Source organism: Pleurodeles waltl, chromosome 7 (assembly GCF_031143425.1).
Source record: "Pleurodeles waltl isolate 20211129_DDA chromosome 7, aPleWal1.hap1.20221129, whole genome shotgun sequence".
In the NCBI taxonomy this organism is placed as follows: Eukaryota; Metazoa; Chordata; class Amphibia; order Caudata; family Salamandridae; genus Pleurodeles; species Pleurodeles waltl.
The window spans coordinates 1,471,902,219-1,471,917,101 of NC_090446.1; the positions used below are offsets into that span (position 1 = coordinate 1,471,902,219).

The following is a 14,883-nucleotide window of genomic DNA, read 5'->3' on the forward strand; positions in this document are numbered from 1 at the left end:
TATAAATAAAATCTGAATCACAAAGTGGAAAACACAAAAGGTTTATAAACCATAAATTTACAGTAGGAAATCACCATTCATTACAGCAGGCAGTAGTGGTTTCAACTCACTCCACTAGAAACCTCACCCACAGTTTTGTTCCAGGTGATACTTGTAAGCTTCTATACAGGCATGATGTTACCTCAAGATTAATATTACAACAAATCTTTTCCCCAACAATAAAAATGCTAAATGTAAACTGTTACATGGTGTTAGAAATGGGGTCTTTGGTTGACAGTCAGGTTACCCCCTGTTCAAGCAAGGACCCTCACTCTAGTCAGGGTAAAAGAGAATCACCCTCAGCTAACCCCTGCTTACCCCCTTGGTAGCTTGGCAGAGCAGTAGGCTTAACCTCAGAGTGCTAGGTGTAAAGTATTTGTACCAACACACACAGTAACTTAATGAAAACACTACAAAATGACACAACACCGGTTTAGAAAAATAGGAAATATTTATCTAAACAAAACAAGACCAAAACGACAAAAATCCAACATACACAAGTCAAGTTATGAATTTTTAAAGATTAAACTCAAAAATAGCGCTTAGAAACAAAAATGCTTCAATGAGATGTTAACACGGCTTCGTGACGGAGTCGTTCCCAACAAGCCGACACCAGCGGCGCCGGACACGGAGTCGTGTAGACCCCCAAGTACAGTACCTTTGGTGAAGAGTGAAAACAAGCCGAGGCGCGAAGTCAGGAATCGTGGCGTCTGTGCGAAACGTTGAATCCGTGCACTTCAAGCGGCGTCGGTCACGACGTGGTGCAGTGACTTCCACGGAGTCGTGGACTTCAGCGGGGCGGCTGCGGCGATGGGCCTGCGAAGAGTGTCGCGTTCCAGCGAAGGTCACGGCGTCAGGTGCAGGCGGCGTTACCGGATTCAGCAGCGGCGTCGGTCCGGAGTCGTCCGAAGTCGATTTCCTTGGATTTCCACCAGCTTTCCTTTCAAGGGCCCAGGGACTGGACAGGGCACCACTTGTCAGAGCAGGAGTCTCTCCAGAGACTCCAGGTGCTGGCAGAGAGAAGTCTTTGCTGTCCCTGAGACTTCAAACAACAGGAGGCAAGCTCTAACTCAAGCCCTTGGAGATTTCTTCACAAGATGGAAGGCACACAAAGTCCAGTCTTTGCCCTCTTACTCTGGCAGAAGCAGCACTGCAGGAAAGCTCCACAAAGCACAGTCACAGGCAGGGCAGCACGTCTTCCTCAGCTATCAGCTCTTCTCCAGGCAGAGGTTCCTCTTGGTTCCAGAAGTGTTTCTGAACTCTGTAGATTTGGGTGCCCTTCTTATACCCATTTTAGTCTTTGAAGTCACCTTTCTTCAAAGAGGACTCACACCTACTTGTGAAATCCTGCCTTGCCCAGGCAAGGCCTCAGACACACACCAGGGGGTTGGAGCCGGCATTGTTAGAGGCAGGCACAGTCCTTTCAGATGAGAGTGACCACTCCACCCCTCCCTCCTAGCAGAGATGGCTAATCAGGAAATGCAGGTTACACCCCAGCTCCCTTTGTGTCACTGTCTGGTGTGAGGTGAAAAACAACCCAACTGTCAAACTGACCCAGACAGGGAATCCACAAACAAGGCAGAGTCACAGAATGGTTTAAGCAAGAAAATGCTCACTTTCTAAAAGTGGCATTTTCAAACGCACAATCTTAAAATCAACTTTACTAAAAGATGTATTTTTAAATTGTGAGTTCAGGGACCCCAAACTCCACATGTCCATCTACTCTCTAGGGGAATCTACGCTTTAATCATATTTAAAGGTAGCCCCCATATTATCCTATGAGAGAGACAGTCCTTGCAACAGTGAAAAACGAATTTAGCAGTATTTCACTGTCAGGACATATAAACCACATTACTATGGGGGTCATTCTGACCCCGGCGGTCTTAGACCGCCGGGGCCAGGGTCGGCGGGAGCACCGCCGACAGGCCGGCGGTGCCCCGCAGGGCATTCTGACCGCGGCGGTAAAGCCGCGGTCAGACCGGCAACACTGGCGGTCTCCCGCCAGTGTACCGCCGCCCCTTTGAATCCTCCAAGGCGAGGGGATTCCGACCCCCCCCTACCGCCATCCAGTTCCCGGCGGTCCGCCCGCCGGGAACCGGATGGCGGTAGGGGGGATCGCGGGGCCCCTGGGGGCCCCTGCAGTGCCCATGCCACTGGCATGGGCACTGCAGGGGCCCCCGTAAGAGGGCCCCTACGAGTATTTCACTGTCTGCTTGGCAGACAGTGAAATACGCGACGGGTGCAACAGCACCCGTCGCACCTTCCCACTCCGCCGGCTCGATTAAGAGCCGGCTTCATCGTGGGAAGGACGGTTTCCCCTGGGCTGGCGGGCGGCCTTTTGGAGGCCGCCCGCCAGCCCAGGGGAAACCTCAAAATACCCACCGCGGTCTTCCGACCGCGGTACAGTATTTTGGCGGCTCCCGCCAGGCGCGCGGTGACCGCACCCGGCGGGAGTCAGAATGACCCCCTATATGTCCTACCTTGTCCATACACTGCACGCTGCCCTTAGGGCTACCTAGGGCCTACCTTAGGGGTGCCTTACATGTAAGAAAAGGGAAGGTTTAGGCCTGGCAAGTGGGTACACTTGCCAAGTCGAATTTACAGTGTACAAATACACACACAGACACTGCAGTGGCAGGTCTGAGACATGATTACAGAGCTACTTATGTGGGTGGCACAACCAGTGCTGCAGGCCCACTAGTAGCATTTGATTTACAGGCCCTGGCACCTCTAGTGCACCTTACTAGGGACTTACTAGTAAATCAAATATGCCAATCATGGATAAACCAATCACATACAATTTCACACAGAGAGCATATGCACTTTAGCACTGGTTAGCAGTGGGAAAGTGCTCAGAGTTCAAAAGCCAACAGCGACAGGTCAGAAAAAAATAGGAGGCAGGAGGCAAAAAGACTGGAGATGACCCTGCATAAGCAAAAGTCCAACACATGGTAACTCCCTGCTAACACGTAACAGCAAAAGCAATACATTGAACCTTAATTCATTACAAAATCTTGGCACCATTTATGCTTCTTCTGAGTAATTATATATTTTTGAAATTTGACATTGAATCAGTACCAATAGCAGCATTCATTTGAGCTCCTCTACCATTTTTTTTATCAATCAAAACAGATTGTAGGAAAGTGGAGTATTAGGGGTTGTGGGGCTTAATCCTCACCATGTAATACTCTCACAATACCCCAGAGATGGTCCTTGGATTCACACTAGCAAATCCCTAGCTCTGTCCTGGTATTGTGGCTAAGAGCAGTGAGACTCTACTTTGAGGAACATGTGTTAAGCATTTCACAGCACAAACAAGGACAATACGTAATTGACACAACTTGAAAGAAATCCAACAACAATATATAAAAATAGGACTTATTTTTAAAATAAATTGTGACTCCAAAATGACCAATATAGGTTCGGGAGAACCGGAGATATCAGTTTAAGAAGCAATAGAAAATAACTGCAAAAATGGCATTTAAACATTGCATTGAAGTCAATGGGGAAATGTCATATATAGTACAAATTCACTTCAAGATCGAGGTACATTGAACTCTTGGGGGGGGGAAGGTTAGGCTACTGCAGTCCCTGAGCCCACATCACGATAGTCAAAGCAGGTCTACCTGGCCCATGGAGTCAGGTGCACAGTGGTTCTGCTGTCCGTGGTGCTGAGCAGGACTATCCTTATAGTCAATGGCAGGGATGCAACTGGTGACGAATGACCACTTGGAGGTTGAGCTGTAGAGAACCCTTGCAGGGTTAAGGTTATGCAGGCCCTGGGACCAGGCCCCAGCAGGCATTTATCTCCTGGCAGGTCCGTGGGGTCCGGTTGCAGACTTGTCATGGCTATCCATGGTGCTGAATGGGGCTTCCTGATTTTACAAACACACAGTGCTGCGACAATAGGGATGCAGAAGCTCAGCTATGGGGTAGTTGCAGACATCAGTCACAGATGCTAGGCAGTGCTCCCCTCCTGCACCGAGTTAAGGGTTCAGTCACCTGGCTGGTGACCAACAAGCCTTTGTAGCGGTAGTCACAGCAAGACAATATGAAGAGATCTGGAGGTCTGGGAGAGTGTATTATACTCCCCTGTTGCTTTGTGGAAGGTCGGACTATGACTCTCACAGTGCTTCACCAAATGAATCAGGTTGATCCCTCAGCAGGCCCTGGTGGCCAGAGATTCTTTGGTTCCAGACCATCTTTTTACCTGCAGTTTGCAGAGGACTGGTGCCACCAATCCAAGGAGACTGAGGGTACTTCTGGCTTCCAGGGGGGTCCCTCTGGTCCAGAGTGACGAGTCTCAGCTAAGGACGAAAGACAATTACGCAGTTCCCAGTATGTTGCCTCAGGGACAGTGCTTCCCTCTTTTGCTTTGGAGCACTGGCTGTGTCTGGTTGTCAGTGATGCAGAGCTTCTTCTCGTCCTTCTGTGAAGTTAGTACCTCACTTCTGAGGTTCTGATGTCAGGGGAGTCCCTTAAATCCTGAATTTAGGGGAGTTAGCAGTGTGGAGACCAGTGGCTAATGGACAGCTAGCTCCTACAGGTAATCTGTCCCGTAGGTAACCACACCCGGTGAGACAGGTCACATTTAGCTACCCAGAACCCTCTATTCTGCCACTGCTAAGATGCCAGAAACTAAAATTTCGTGCACATACCGGGCTGCTCACATTAGAGGTGTGGTCAGCCTGCTGGGAGTATGCACAGACCTGCTTACCTAATTTCCCCCCTGTCCATGAGCAAATGTGCCTGGGGAGGGTGAGGACTGTTTCCTTGCTGGGGAACAGCACTGATGGCTATCAGGGGTGAGGAAGCCTTTGAAGTTCACCACCCTGATGGCCCTTTGTTCTGACCTTCAGGTGCTTGTAGGCTGCCTGGCAGAAGGTCAAAACTCTGTATTGGCAGCAGCAAGTACGTGACAAAGCATGGGTTGCTCAGTCAGAGCCCAAAGGAAGGTGACAAACAGATGGGCGTCATCTGGGTGCATGTCGGCAGACCTTCGCCGCAAGATTTGTGATGGGGGAGAAAGCACATTGTTTGACACCAAACTCAACATATCAAGGTGGTACCATAATGGAGCTAGCAGCCCTGCTCAACCGGGGCTTACGTTCCATGTTATCCCATGGACTGCACTTATAGTGTACCTTTCAATGGAAAAGGTGCTACAGAGGGATGTAAGCTCGTGCTTATATGCCTGCACCTCAAATATAATGCACCCTGCTCATGGGCTGCAGACGCCTTCCTCCAGGGTGGCACAACCTTGTGCTGCAGCCCTGGGGACCCTTTTACCCCTTATGCCCTGGGTACCATATACCGAAAAGTGTAAGGTTTTGCCAAATAGGAACTCACCATGTTGACATGACAATTTAGAGAGAGAACAAACACATCCACTGTGGCCTGGCAAGATGATATCAGTGCACTGTCAGAGTAAAAAAAACCTTACATCTATGTGTTCCAATGGGGCAAAAAGTGAGGGAGCATCTGTAAAGAGCTCAGTTTTTTGCAGCGGCTAATCACCTGCAAGGGTATCCATACACTGCGAGTATTGCTGCTTAGGGGGCTTAGTCGAACAGCCAGGTTTTGAGTCCTTTCCTGAATTCCCAAAGAGAGGAAGAGGTTCATTGGTGAAGTGGGAAGTTGTGGGATTTTGCCACAAGATAGGAAAAGGAGCATCTTCCACTCTTGTGTTGTGTGTGTGTGTGTGTGAGGGAGAGGAAAGACAGGTCTGACAGGTCAGTGTGTGGGCACTTTATTTGGTTGTTTGTAGACCTGCATTATCAGTTTTCACAGTTGATTTCCCTGATATTACCAAACACTGCCTACAACAAGCTCAAATTCATGCAGTCTTCCATACCTTACAAAACCCCTTTTATAGCGTAACTTGGCTATATCAAAACAGCTGTGATTTGCAAAAATAGGCCACTTGGTCAGTTGTCTCATTTACTAACGGAGGCGACTTCTATTTTTTTGGCGCCAGGGCACATTTTCTGTCCCAGTCCGACAACCTTGTCTGCATCCCAAAGTAGGGTGTTCACTTTCTTAGCATGGCCACTTTTCATCATCCCCTGTTCTCAACAGCAGTGCAAGCAAATTGCTGCTGCCATGCCCAACCCACTGCATGTCAGAAGACCTGTATTTAGCCCTGGGCTGTCTCCCATCCAAATCACTGCTAGCAGGTGCAGTAAGCCACTTCAAGCAAACCAAGACTACAACTCCCAGAATGGATGGTTTGAAGTCAAAACCCAGGGCTGAAACCATGGTGTCCTGAAGTAGGAGTAAGGTTGCAAACTTAGGCCCTCATTTATGGGGATTTGGCATAGGGCAGCGCACCAGTCACCTTGCTGCTCTGCCCTACCACAAAGTAACGGGGCAGGATTGCATCGTATTTATGCATTACGGTGCATTCCTATCCTTTCATCTTGCGCTGGCGCTGTTTCTGCAGCCTAGCACCAATGCAGGCACCCTTCACCACGGTGCTAGGGTGCCTGTTTTGTCTGCAGGATTTTTTTGTGTGAAAGGGGCAACTTCCTGCAAAAAACAATCCTGAGAGGCGTTTTCCTCTTACAATGTGTGCTCTATATGTATTTACCGTCGATATTCTGCCCTTATAATAGGGTAGTGTGTATCGATATTCTTTGCCCAATCGTGTCTCGCTATCGTTCCCTAATTGGGCAGAGTTTATATATCTTTTTACCCAAAACATTTCTTAGCATTTTTTTCGGAGTTGCCAGGGCTCCTCTCACTCCGAACCTTGTGCTTGTAACATCCAGGTGAAGGTATTGCTGTCATCTGAAGCTGCTTGAAGCATTAGTACAAGTTACATCCAGAACCGGGTGCGGAAACTGGCGCTCCTAGCAAGGTTACCTTTCAGAAAACGATTATCTCATACATGCAACGAAAATCGGAAAAATCCCTTCAGTTTATGCAGAAGAGGAGACAAAGCTTATTGCAATTCTGCACAAAACGAAATATTATTCTGTCAGCCTTCCACCACTGAAGCAAGACACTGCAAGAAGCTCATATTCATTTTAAGGACTCGACATCAGGGATTATGCAAAGTTCTTCATCGTGGACACACACAATTCACAATTACAAACCGTGCTGATGTTTATTAAATCCTGCGATGTACATAACATCCTGGAGCATCTATGGGAGAGGGTTTCATGCCACACTAGTAACATTTACCCAGTAGCGCTCTGCAAGTAAGAACTGATGGAGGCTGCATCGAGTGGTGTCAAGACATGGCAAGAGCGCCTTTTGAAACTGTGTGTATTCTGGAATTGGGTTGAGTGAGCCATCACGGTTTAATCCAGGGAGGGGGAGGGGGGGGGGGCTATTTTTGTTTTGTTTTTACAAATAGTCAAATGGCCAGATTAATCAGATTTGGTTAAGGGTATTCTGTCCTTTCCATAACGTGTTTCGTGTCCTACAGTAAATAAACGCAAACAGATCCATGAAAAACTACAACTGATCTGGGTAATATGTTTAGTTATTAAGAGCATATCATTGGGGAAGGGCCAGTGGTTACCTTTGTAGGCTCTGCACCTTATTGCTTTTGGGTTCAAGCTGGTTCTGAATGGTACAATGAGGAACCTTGTTATGGCAGGAGAATTGTGTGAGCTTAAAGGACACACTTCTGTCATTCCAATTATAGAATGTATACCACAGAGGAAGGCCAGGTTTAGGTCACGTTTACAATTTAAGTGTCAATTGCATGTAATTTTATACATTATTTGTAGATGCCCCAAAGGATGTGAAACTCCACCCAACACCATCGCCAAAGCTTGAAGAAGGAGACGCTGCTCAGCTCCACTGTACTGTACGGCAGAGTAACCCCGAGGCTAATGACTACAAATGGTACAAGGATAATGAGATATATCAAGGAAGCTGGGGCTCAGAAATACATTTTCCAAGCCTCAAGTCCTCAGATTCTGGTAGTTACATCTGCGAAGCTGCAAACGATGTCGCTGCCACCAAGTCCAATACCATTCTGCTGATCGTCCAGTGTGAGTGGCGTCACGGATTGTGCATCTATTGGCTTTTTTGTTACCTTCATCATCAAAGCTGTTGTCTGCTCCTCTTTCACACCTGCCTCTGGTTCCCTGGTCATGTAATGAAGGTCGCTTGTGGACCAGATCTCCAGTGCATCTCGTCCTTGGTTGCTTCATGTCCTCCAAGCTGACTCATGTCTTTGTGGCATCTCTCTCTTTTGATTCATCTTCTTTAATTTGTCTTTTTGATTTGAAAGCCGCTCTTCCATGTTTCATCTCCTTTTGTTATTTCAACCATTAGCTTTCTTTGGTAGCAACTGTCCATTCTTGTTCATTGTTACGTATGAGTTTCGTTAAAAGAGTCTTCTATCTAAAGAGAGATAGTCCCACAAAATATATAGAGTAGCGTTGTCCTTCAATAGGTTGAGAAATGCCAGATCCATGTCAGATCTTGAGCACATCCATAAAGGATACTTCTACATGCAGTGACCATAAATGGTATCCATTTAGATGGTGAGTAGCTAACCTGCCCTCCTGGTCTTGAGCTCGATATCACTGTGCTGGGACCTGATAGTGGGAATAGTCATATGAGTTCCATCTCTGTAATGAATACATTCCCTCCCACAAGCCCTATTGCATATGGGGTCATTACAATCAGACATGATACTAGGAAAATACGTCCCCTAACTTCTCAATGACCTTACCCAAAAACAGGGGACCCAGGCAGCCTCTTCACCATATGAGAACATGAACATGTCATTCATCCTCCATGCCAGGAGAAGTTGCAAACTCTACTGTGGCTTCCCTGATCGGTTTTGCACCCTGAAGGGACAAGTAGACAAATATTTCCAGTCCAGTCGGGAGATGCAACCCACAATATCAGACAGAACAATGCAGGGAAAATTCAAGAACTAATACAGCCATCTGTGGATATTGGAAAACCATGTCGGCGGTATGCCCCCCTCAAGATAACTATGCATCTCTCTCCTTAAGGGGCACCACTTATAACTCTACCTTCCATTTATTGCACGTTTTGATTTCATTGTTCATGTTTGCCTCAAAATATCTGAGTGCATTGTCACCGCTGGCTGTTTCTATGCTATGTTTTCTATATGTTTTTCGAATGTTTGCTTTTTATGTGCTTTTTGCACCTAATTATTTTTTGTAATATTTTTCCATATTTGCCTTCACGGAGCTATTTTTCCCAGTTTACCCTATCTGAGCTGATTTACATTGCGCTTTGTTTCTAAAATAGTGTCCCATGTTTGCTGTTTCTGTTTTTTTTCTGACACAGCTTTTTCATGTACGGGTTTGTGGGGGCGACTGTTTTTGGCACATTATCTATGGTTTGTTTTATTGCCATTTCCGTGTTTGCTGTTTTAGTTCACCTGCCATTTTTGGTACTATGCTTTTACAGCCCCATTTGTTGAGGAATTATTTCCCATGCTGGTATTTGCTGACTACTTTTCCTTGCTCTGATTTTCGCTTGCACTTTATATGCACGCTGTTTTTGTACTTACTTTGTCCGAATGAGATGTTGGGCCTGATACACAAAGGAATTCAAGCCTGTGTCTAAAATTATTCATGGCACATGCCTCTTATGTATATCAGATGTAATATTTTTAATTCACAAACTCTTTTTGGAGTAGTATTACTACTTGTTTATGCATAATATGACTCCCTGAATGTGTAATATAGGACATTCACAATTTATTACCTAAGTGCAAATGTGGAAGTTCCCAAGAAGGGGGCACCAGCTAAGGAAATATGGGCAAAGCATATGGAACTTGCAGTAGTGGTAGATGAATTCAATTCAATACCACCGACATACATTCAGTGACACACCCACAAATAAGTAAGTCAGCTTGGAAACTTTTCAAACTGAAGCAACCGCACCTATTCAAGTAGTACTCCTAACTCAGGTGGCTCAAAGTTACACCTAACCAGGTTTGAAGTAAAGCAAACTACACCCGCTGGCCACTCACTGGAAATGCAAAGAATACACCCCAATAAAAGCAATGAATGCAGTACTTTCGACACAAAGAAACAATACCAACACACTACAGGCAAAAAAGAAATGTGAAGAAAAGCAATTGCACACATGCAATGATTTGAAAAGGACACAACATCTAAAAACCATTGTACAACATGACATGAGAACACATAGCATTGTTGTTAGAAATGGGGTCTCTGATGGGCAGTCAGTTTGCACTCCGTCCAAGCAGGGACCCTCACTCTAGTCAGAGTAAAGGAGATACACACTTGGATAACCCCTGCTCACTCCCTTGGTAACTTGGCACAAGCAGTCAGGCTTATCCCAAAGGCAATGGGTAAAGTATTTATACCAACACACACAGTAATACAGTGAAAACACTACAAAATGGACACCACGCCAGTTTAGAAAAAAAACCAATATTTCTCTAAATCACACAAGACCAAAATGACAAAAATCCAACATATACAAATAAAGTTATGAATTTCTTAAATAATAGAATCATACTTCTTAGAAAACAATGAAAACTTTGTTGTTACACAATGTACATGGTTTGTGTTACAAATAAAGCCGCACGGGTGAGCCTGGATTGAAAAAGTCAGTGATGTGTCGATTCCTTACTCGCAAATGAGGCCGTACATCGTTTCTTCTCCGATCGGGTAGGAGATGCATAATTTTTTCTCTTCTGCGAAAGAGTGATGCATTGATTTCCAGATGGGGCACCTCAGATTGGCAAAGGTTCAAGCTGATTTTGACGCCCAGCGATGATGCATGCGAAATCCGGCCACACAGTGATGGAAAACCGTGATGCATGGGGTTTGCGTCGGTTTCAACAGCCGCAAGCGGGTGTTGCGTCTTTTTTTCCAGCTGCGATGCAAGTGATGTGTTGATTTCCCAGCCACGATGAAGGTGGTGTGTCGATTTCAGCTGCGTTGCAGGTGGTGCGTTAACATTTTCCCTCATGGCTGCTGTGTGTGGATTTCCACCTTAGTTCTACCAGCTTCACCTCTTAAGGGCCCAAGGACTGGATAGGGCACCACTTGGCAGGGCAGGAGTCTCAGCAGAGAGTCCAAGTGCTGGCAGAGGAAGTCTTTGATGGCCCTGAGACTTCAAAACAGGAGGCTAGCTCAGTCCAAATCCTTGGATACCCTTCACAAGCAGGAATATCCACAAAGTTCCGTCTTTGTCCTCTTCCAGGCAGCAACAGCAACTGCAGTCCAACCCAGCAAAGTACAGTCACAGGCAAAGTGGCAGTACTCCTCCTTCAGCTCTTCAGCTCTTCTCCTTGGCGGAGGTTCCTCTTTGTTCCAGAAGTAATCAGAAAATCTGGGGTTTTGTGTCCACTACTTATACCCCTTTCTGCCTTTTTAGTAGGCAAACTTCAAAGGAAAGTCTCTGTTGTTCACAAGATCCTGCCTTACCCAGGCCTGACTCCAGACACACCCCAGGGGGTTGGAGACTGCATTGTGTGAGGGCAGGCACAGCCCTTTCAGCTGTAAGTGACCACTTCCCCCTCCACTCTAGCCCAGATGGCCCATCAGGATATGCAGGCTACACCCCAGCTCCCTTTGTGTCACTGTCTACTGGAGATTCAAAAACAGCCCAACTGTCAGTCTGACCCAGACAGGGAATACACAAGCAGGCAGTCACAGAATAGTTTAAGGAACAAAATGCCCAATTTCTTAAAGTGGCATATTTCGAACTGACAATTTAAAAACTGTTAGACCTGACAGCCTTAAGGTGGTCACCCCCAATGTTTTGCCTGCCTCCCTCCACTTTTTAGATACTGGTTTTGCTGGTTGTAAGACTCTGCACACTTTACCACTGCTAACCAGTGCTAAAGTGCATATGCTATCCCCCTTTCAACATGATAACATTGGATCATACCCAATTGGACTATTTAATTTACTTATAAGTCCCTAGTAAAGTGCACTTTATGTGGCCAGAGCCTGTAGATTAAATGCTACAAGTGGGCCTGCAGCACTGATTGTGCCACCCACTTAAGTAGCTCCTTAACCTTGTCTTAGGCCTGCCATTGCAAGGCCTGTGTGTGCAGTTTCGCTGCCAATTCGACTTGGCATTTAAAAGAACTTGGCAAGCCTAAAACTCCCCTTTTTCTACATATAAGTCACCCCTAAGGTATGCCCTAGGTAACCCATAGGGCAGGGTGCTGTGTAGGCAAAAGGCAGGACATGTACCTGTGTCGTTTACATGTTCTGGTAGTGTAAAACTTCTAAACTCGTTTTACAGTGCTCCGAGGCCTGCTTCCTTCATAGGCTAACATTGGGGCTACCCTCATATGCTGTTTGCGTGGCAGCTGCTGATCTGAAAGGAGTAGTAAGGTCATATTTAGTATGGCCAGAATGGTGATACAAAATCCTGCTGACTGGTGAAGTTGGATTTAATATTACTATTTTAGAAATGCCACTTTTAGAAAGTGAGCATTTCTCTGCACTTACAAGTCCTTCTGTGCCCTACAATCCATGTCTGGCTGGGTTCAGTTGACAGCTCCCTTGTGCATTCACTCAGATCCCCCCCCCCAAACACAGGATACTCAGCCTTACTTGCATATATCTGCATTTTGAATGGGTCTTCCTGGGCAGGGAGGGTGGCGGGCCTGGCACTTGCACGTCAAAGGACAGTAGCCTGCCCTCACATGAAGGACTGCCACACCCCCTACTGCTACCCTTCCAGACAGGACTGAACTGAAAGGGGACCTTGTGTACTTCTAAGCCACTCTTTGAAGTCTCCCCCACTTCAAAGGCACATTTGGGTATTTAAACAGGACCTCTGCCCCTACCAACTCAGACACTTCTGAGGTAGACACTCTACCTGACAGACACTTCCTGGAGAAGAGAACCTGAACCAGAATCTGCAACCTGCCAAGAATAACTGCCTGGCTGCCCAAAGGACTCACCTGACTGCTTTCTGTGAAGGACTGCTGCCTTGCTGTTGCCCTGCTGCCTTGCTGCTCTTTGGCTGTGCTGGGAAGTGGTCTCCAAGGGCTTGGATAGAGCTTGCCTCCTGTTCCCTGAAGTCTCAGGACCAAAAAGACTACATCTCTAAAAGAAGGACTCCTTGTGTGGTGAAAATCGACGCACACCCTTCCAGAAACGACGCACAGCCTGCATCGCGGTGAAAAATTAATTGCACGCCGAACTCGAACGACGCAGCCTGACTTCGCAACAATAAGATTGACGCAACGCCAGCGTAGCGACCGGAAATTCGACACACAGCCCACTCAATTGACGCACAGCCGAGCTGGAACGACGCAGCCCGACTTCCAGAGCAGAATCGACGCAGTGCATGCTGTGTAGTAGAAATTTCCATGCAACGCCCACCAGATTGATGCAGCCCCTGTGACTTCGTCATATCAGCGCCGGAAATCCACGCATCTTCCCCGGGGCATCCGAAAACCCCGCAACCCGAAGAGGATCCATGACCGAGTGCCAGAATTCAACGCACAACCGTCCCTGCTTGAAAACTGAATGATGCATTGCCGTGTGCGGCCTGAGAAATCGACACACACCTCCCTGTTTTCCACGCATCTCCTCCTCTGCAGTTCTTTGCTGAGATTTTGAACGCAAACCAGGTACTTTGTGCTTGAAAGAGACATTCATGGCTTTTAAAAGACTAAAGACTCTTTATACCACTTTTAAAGTGATATCTCAACATATAATAATTGCATCTTAATCGTTTTGACCTGTCTTTTATCAGATAAATATTATATATTTTTCTAAACATTGTGTGGTGTATTTTTGTGGTGCTATACTGTGCTATTGCAGGATTTATTGCACAAATACTTTACACATTGCCGTCTAAATTAAGCCTGACTGCTGAGAGCCAAGCTACCAGAGGGTGGGCACAGGATAATTTGGATTGTGTGTGACTTACCCTGACTAGAGTGAGGGTCCTTGCTTGGACAGGGGGCAACCTGACTGCCAACCAAAGACCCAATTTCTAACAAAAAACAACTTTTCCAAAAGATGTATTCTTAATTTGTGAGTTCAGAGACCCCATACTCCATATCGCGATCTGCTCCCAAAGGGGAACTACACTTAAAAGATATTTAAAGGCAGTGCCCATTTTAACCTATTAGAGAGATAGGCCTTGCAACAGTGAAAACTGAATTTAGCAGTATTTCACTGTTAGGACATATAAAACACATCAGTACATTTCTTTCTATTAACATCAACTGCACCCTGCCCATGGGGCTACCTATGACCTATCTTCGGGGTGCCTTACATGTACAAAAAGGGAAGGTTTGGGCCTGGCAAGTGGGAACACTTGCCAGGTCGAATTGGCAGGTTAAAACTGCACACACAGACACTGCAGTCGCAGGTCTGAGCAATGTTTACAGGGCTACTCGTGTGGGTAGCATATTCAGTGCTGCCAGGCCCACTAGTAGCATTTGATTTACAGGTCCTGGGCACCTCTACTGCATTGTACTAGGGACTTACTAGTAAATCAAATATGCCAATCATGGAAAAGCCAATTACACATGCAATTTACACAGGGGGCACTTGCACTTTATCACTGGTCAGCAGTGGTAAAGTGCCCAGAGTAACAATAACAGCAAAAATAGAGTCCAGCATACAGAAACAACCTGGGAAGTAGAGGTAAAAAGTTAGGGGAGACCACTCCAAAGATGCCAGGTCTAACAATACTACAATGATCCCCAAGCATATCAATATACACTGGTATCACTTCAATCCTTGCAAGCCAATGGCAAAGCTAGCTGGATGGACAAAATGGCTGCAAGACACGTGGTCAAATAACAACAACAAGAAGCAAGGTGGCATGAAGAACAAAGAACACATGCAAGCCTATGACAAACGCACACTGGCTGGATGCACAAAA

At 46.4% G+C, this 14,883-nt stretch overlaps 1 protein-coding gene across 1 annotated transcript in view; it reads left to right on the forward strand.

The window, feature by feature from the left end:
- Positions 1–14,883, forward strand: part of LOC138246526 (B-cell receptor CD22-like) — a 498,077-nt gene that overhangs the window by 388,338 nt on the left and 94,856 nt on the right. Inside the window, exon 8 of the mRNA XM_069201182.1 lies at positions 7,779–8,045. Coding sequence (XP_069057283.1) covers positions 7,779–8,045 — 267 coding nt within the window. The remainder of the gene's footprint in view (positions 1–7,778; positions 8,046–14,883) is intronic.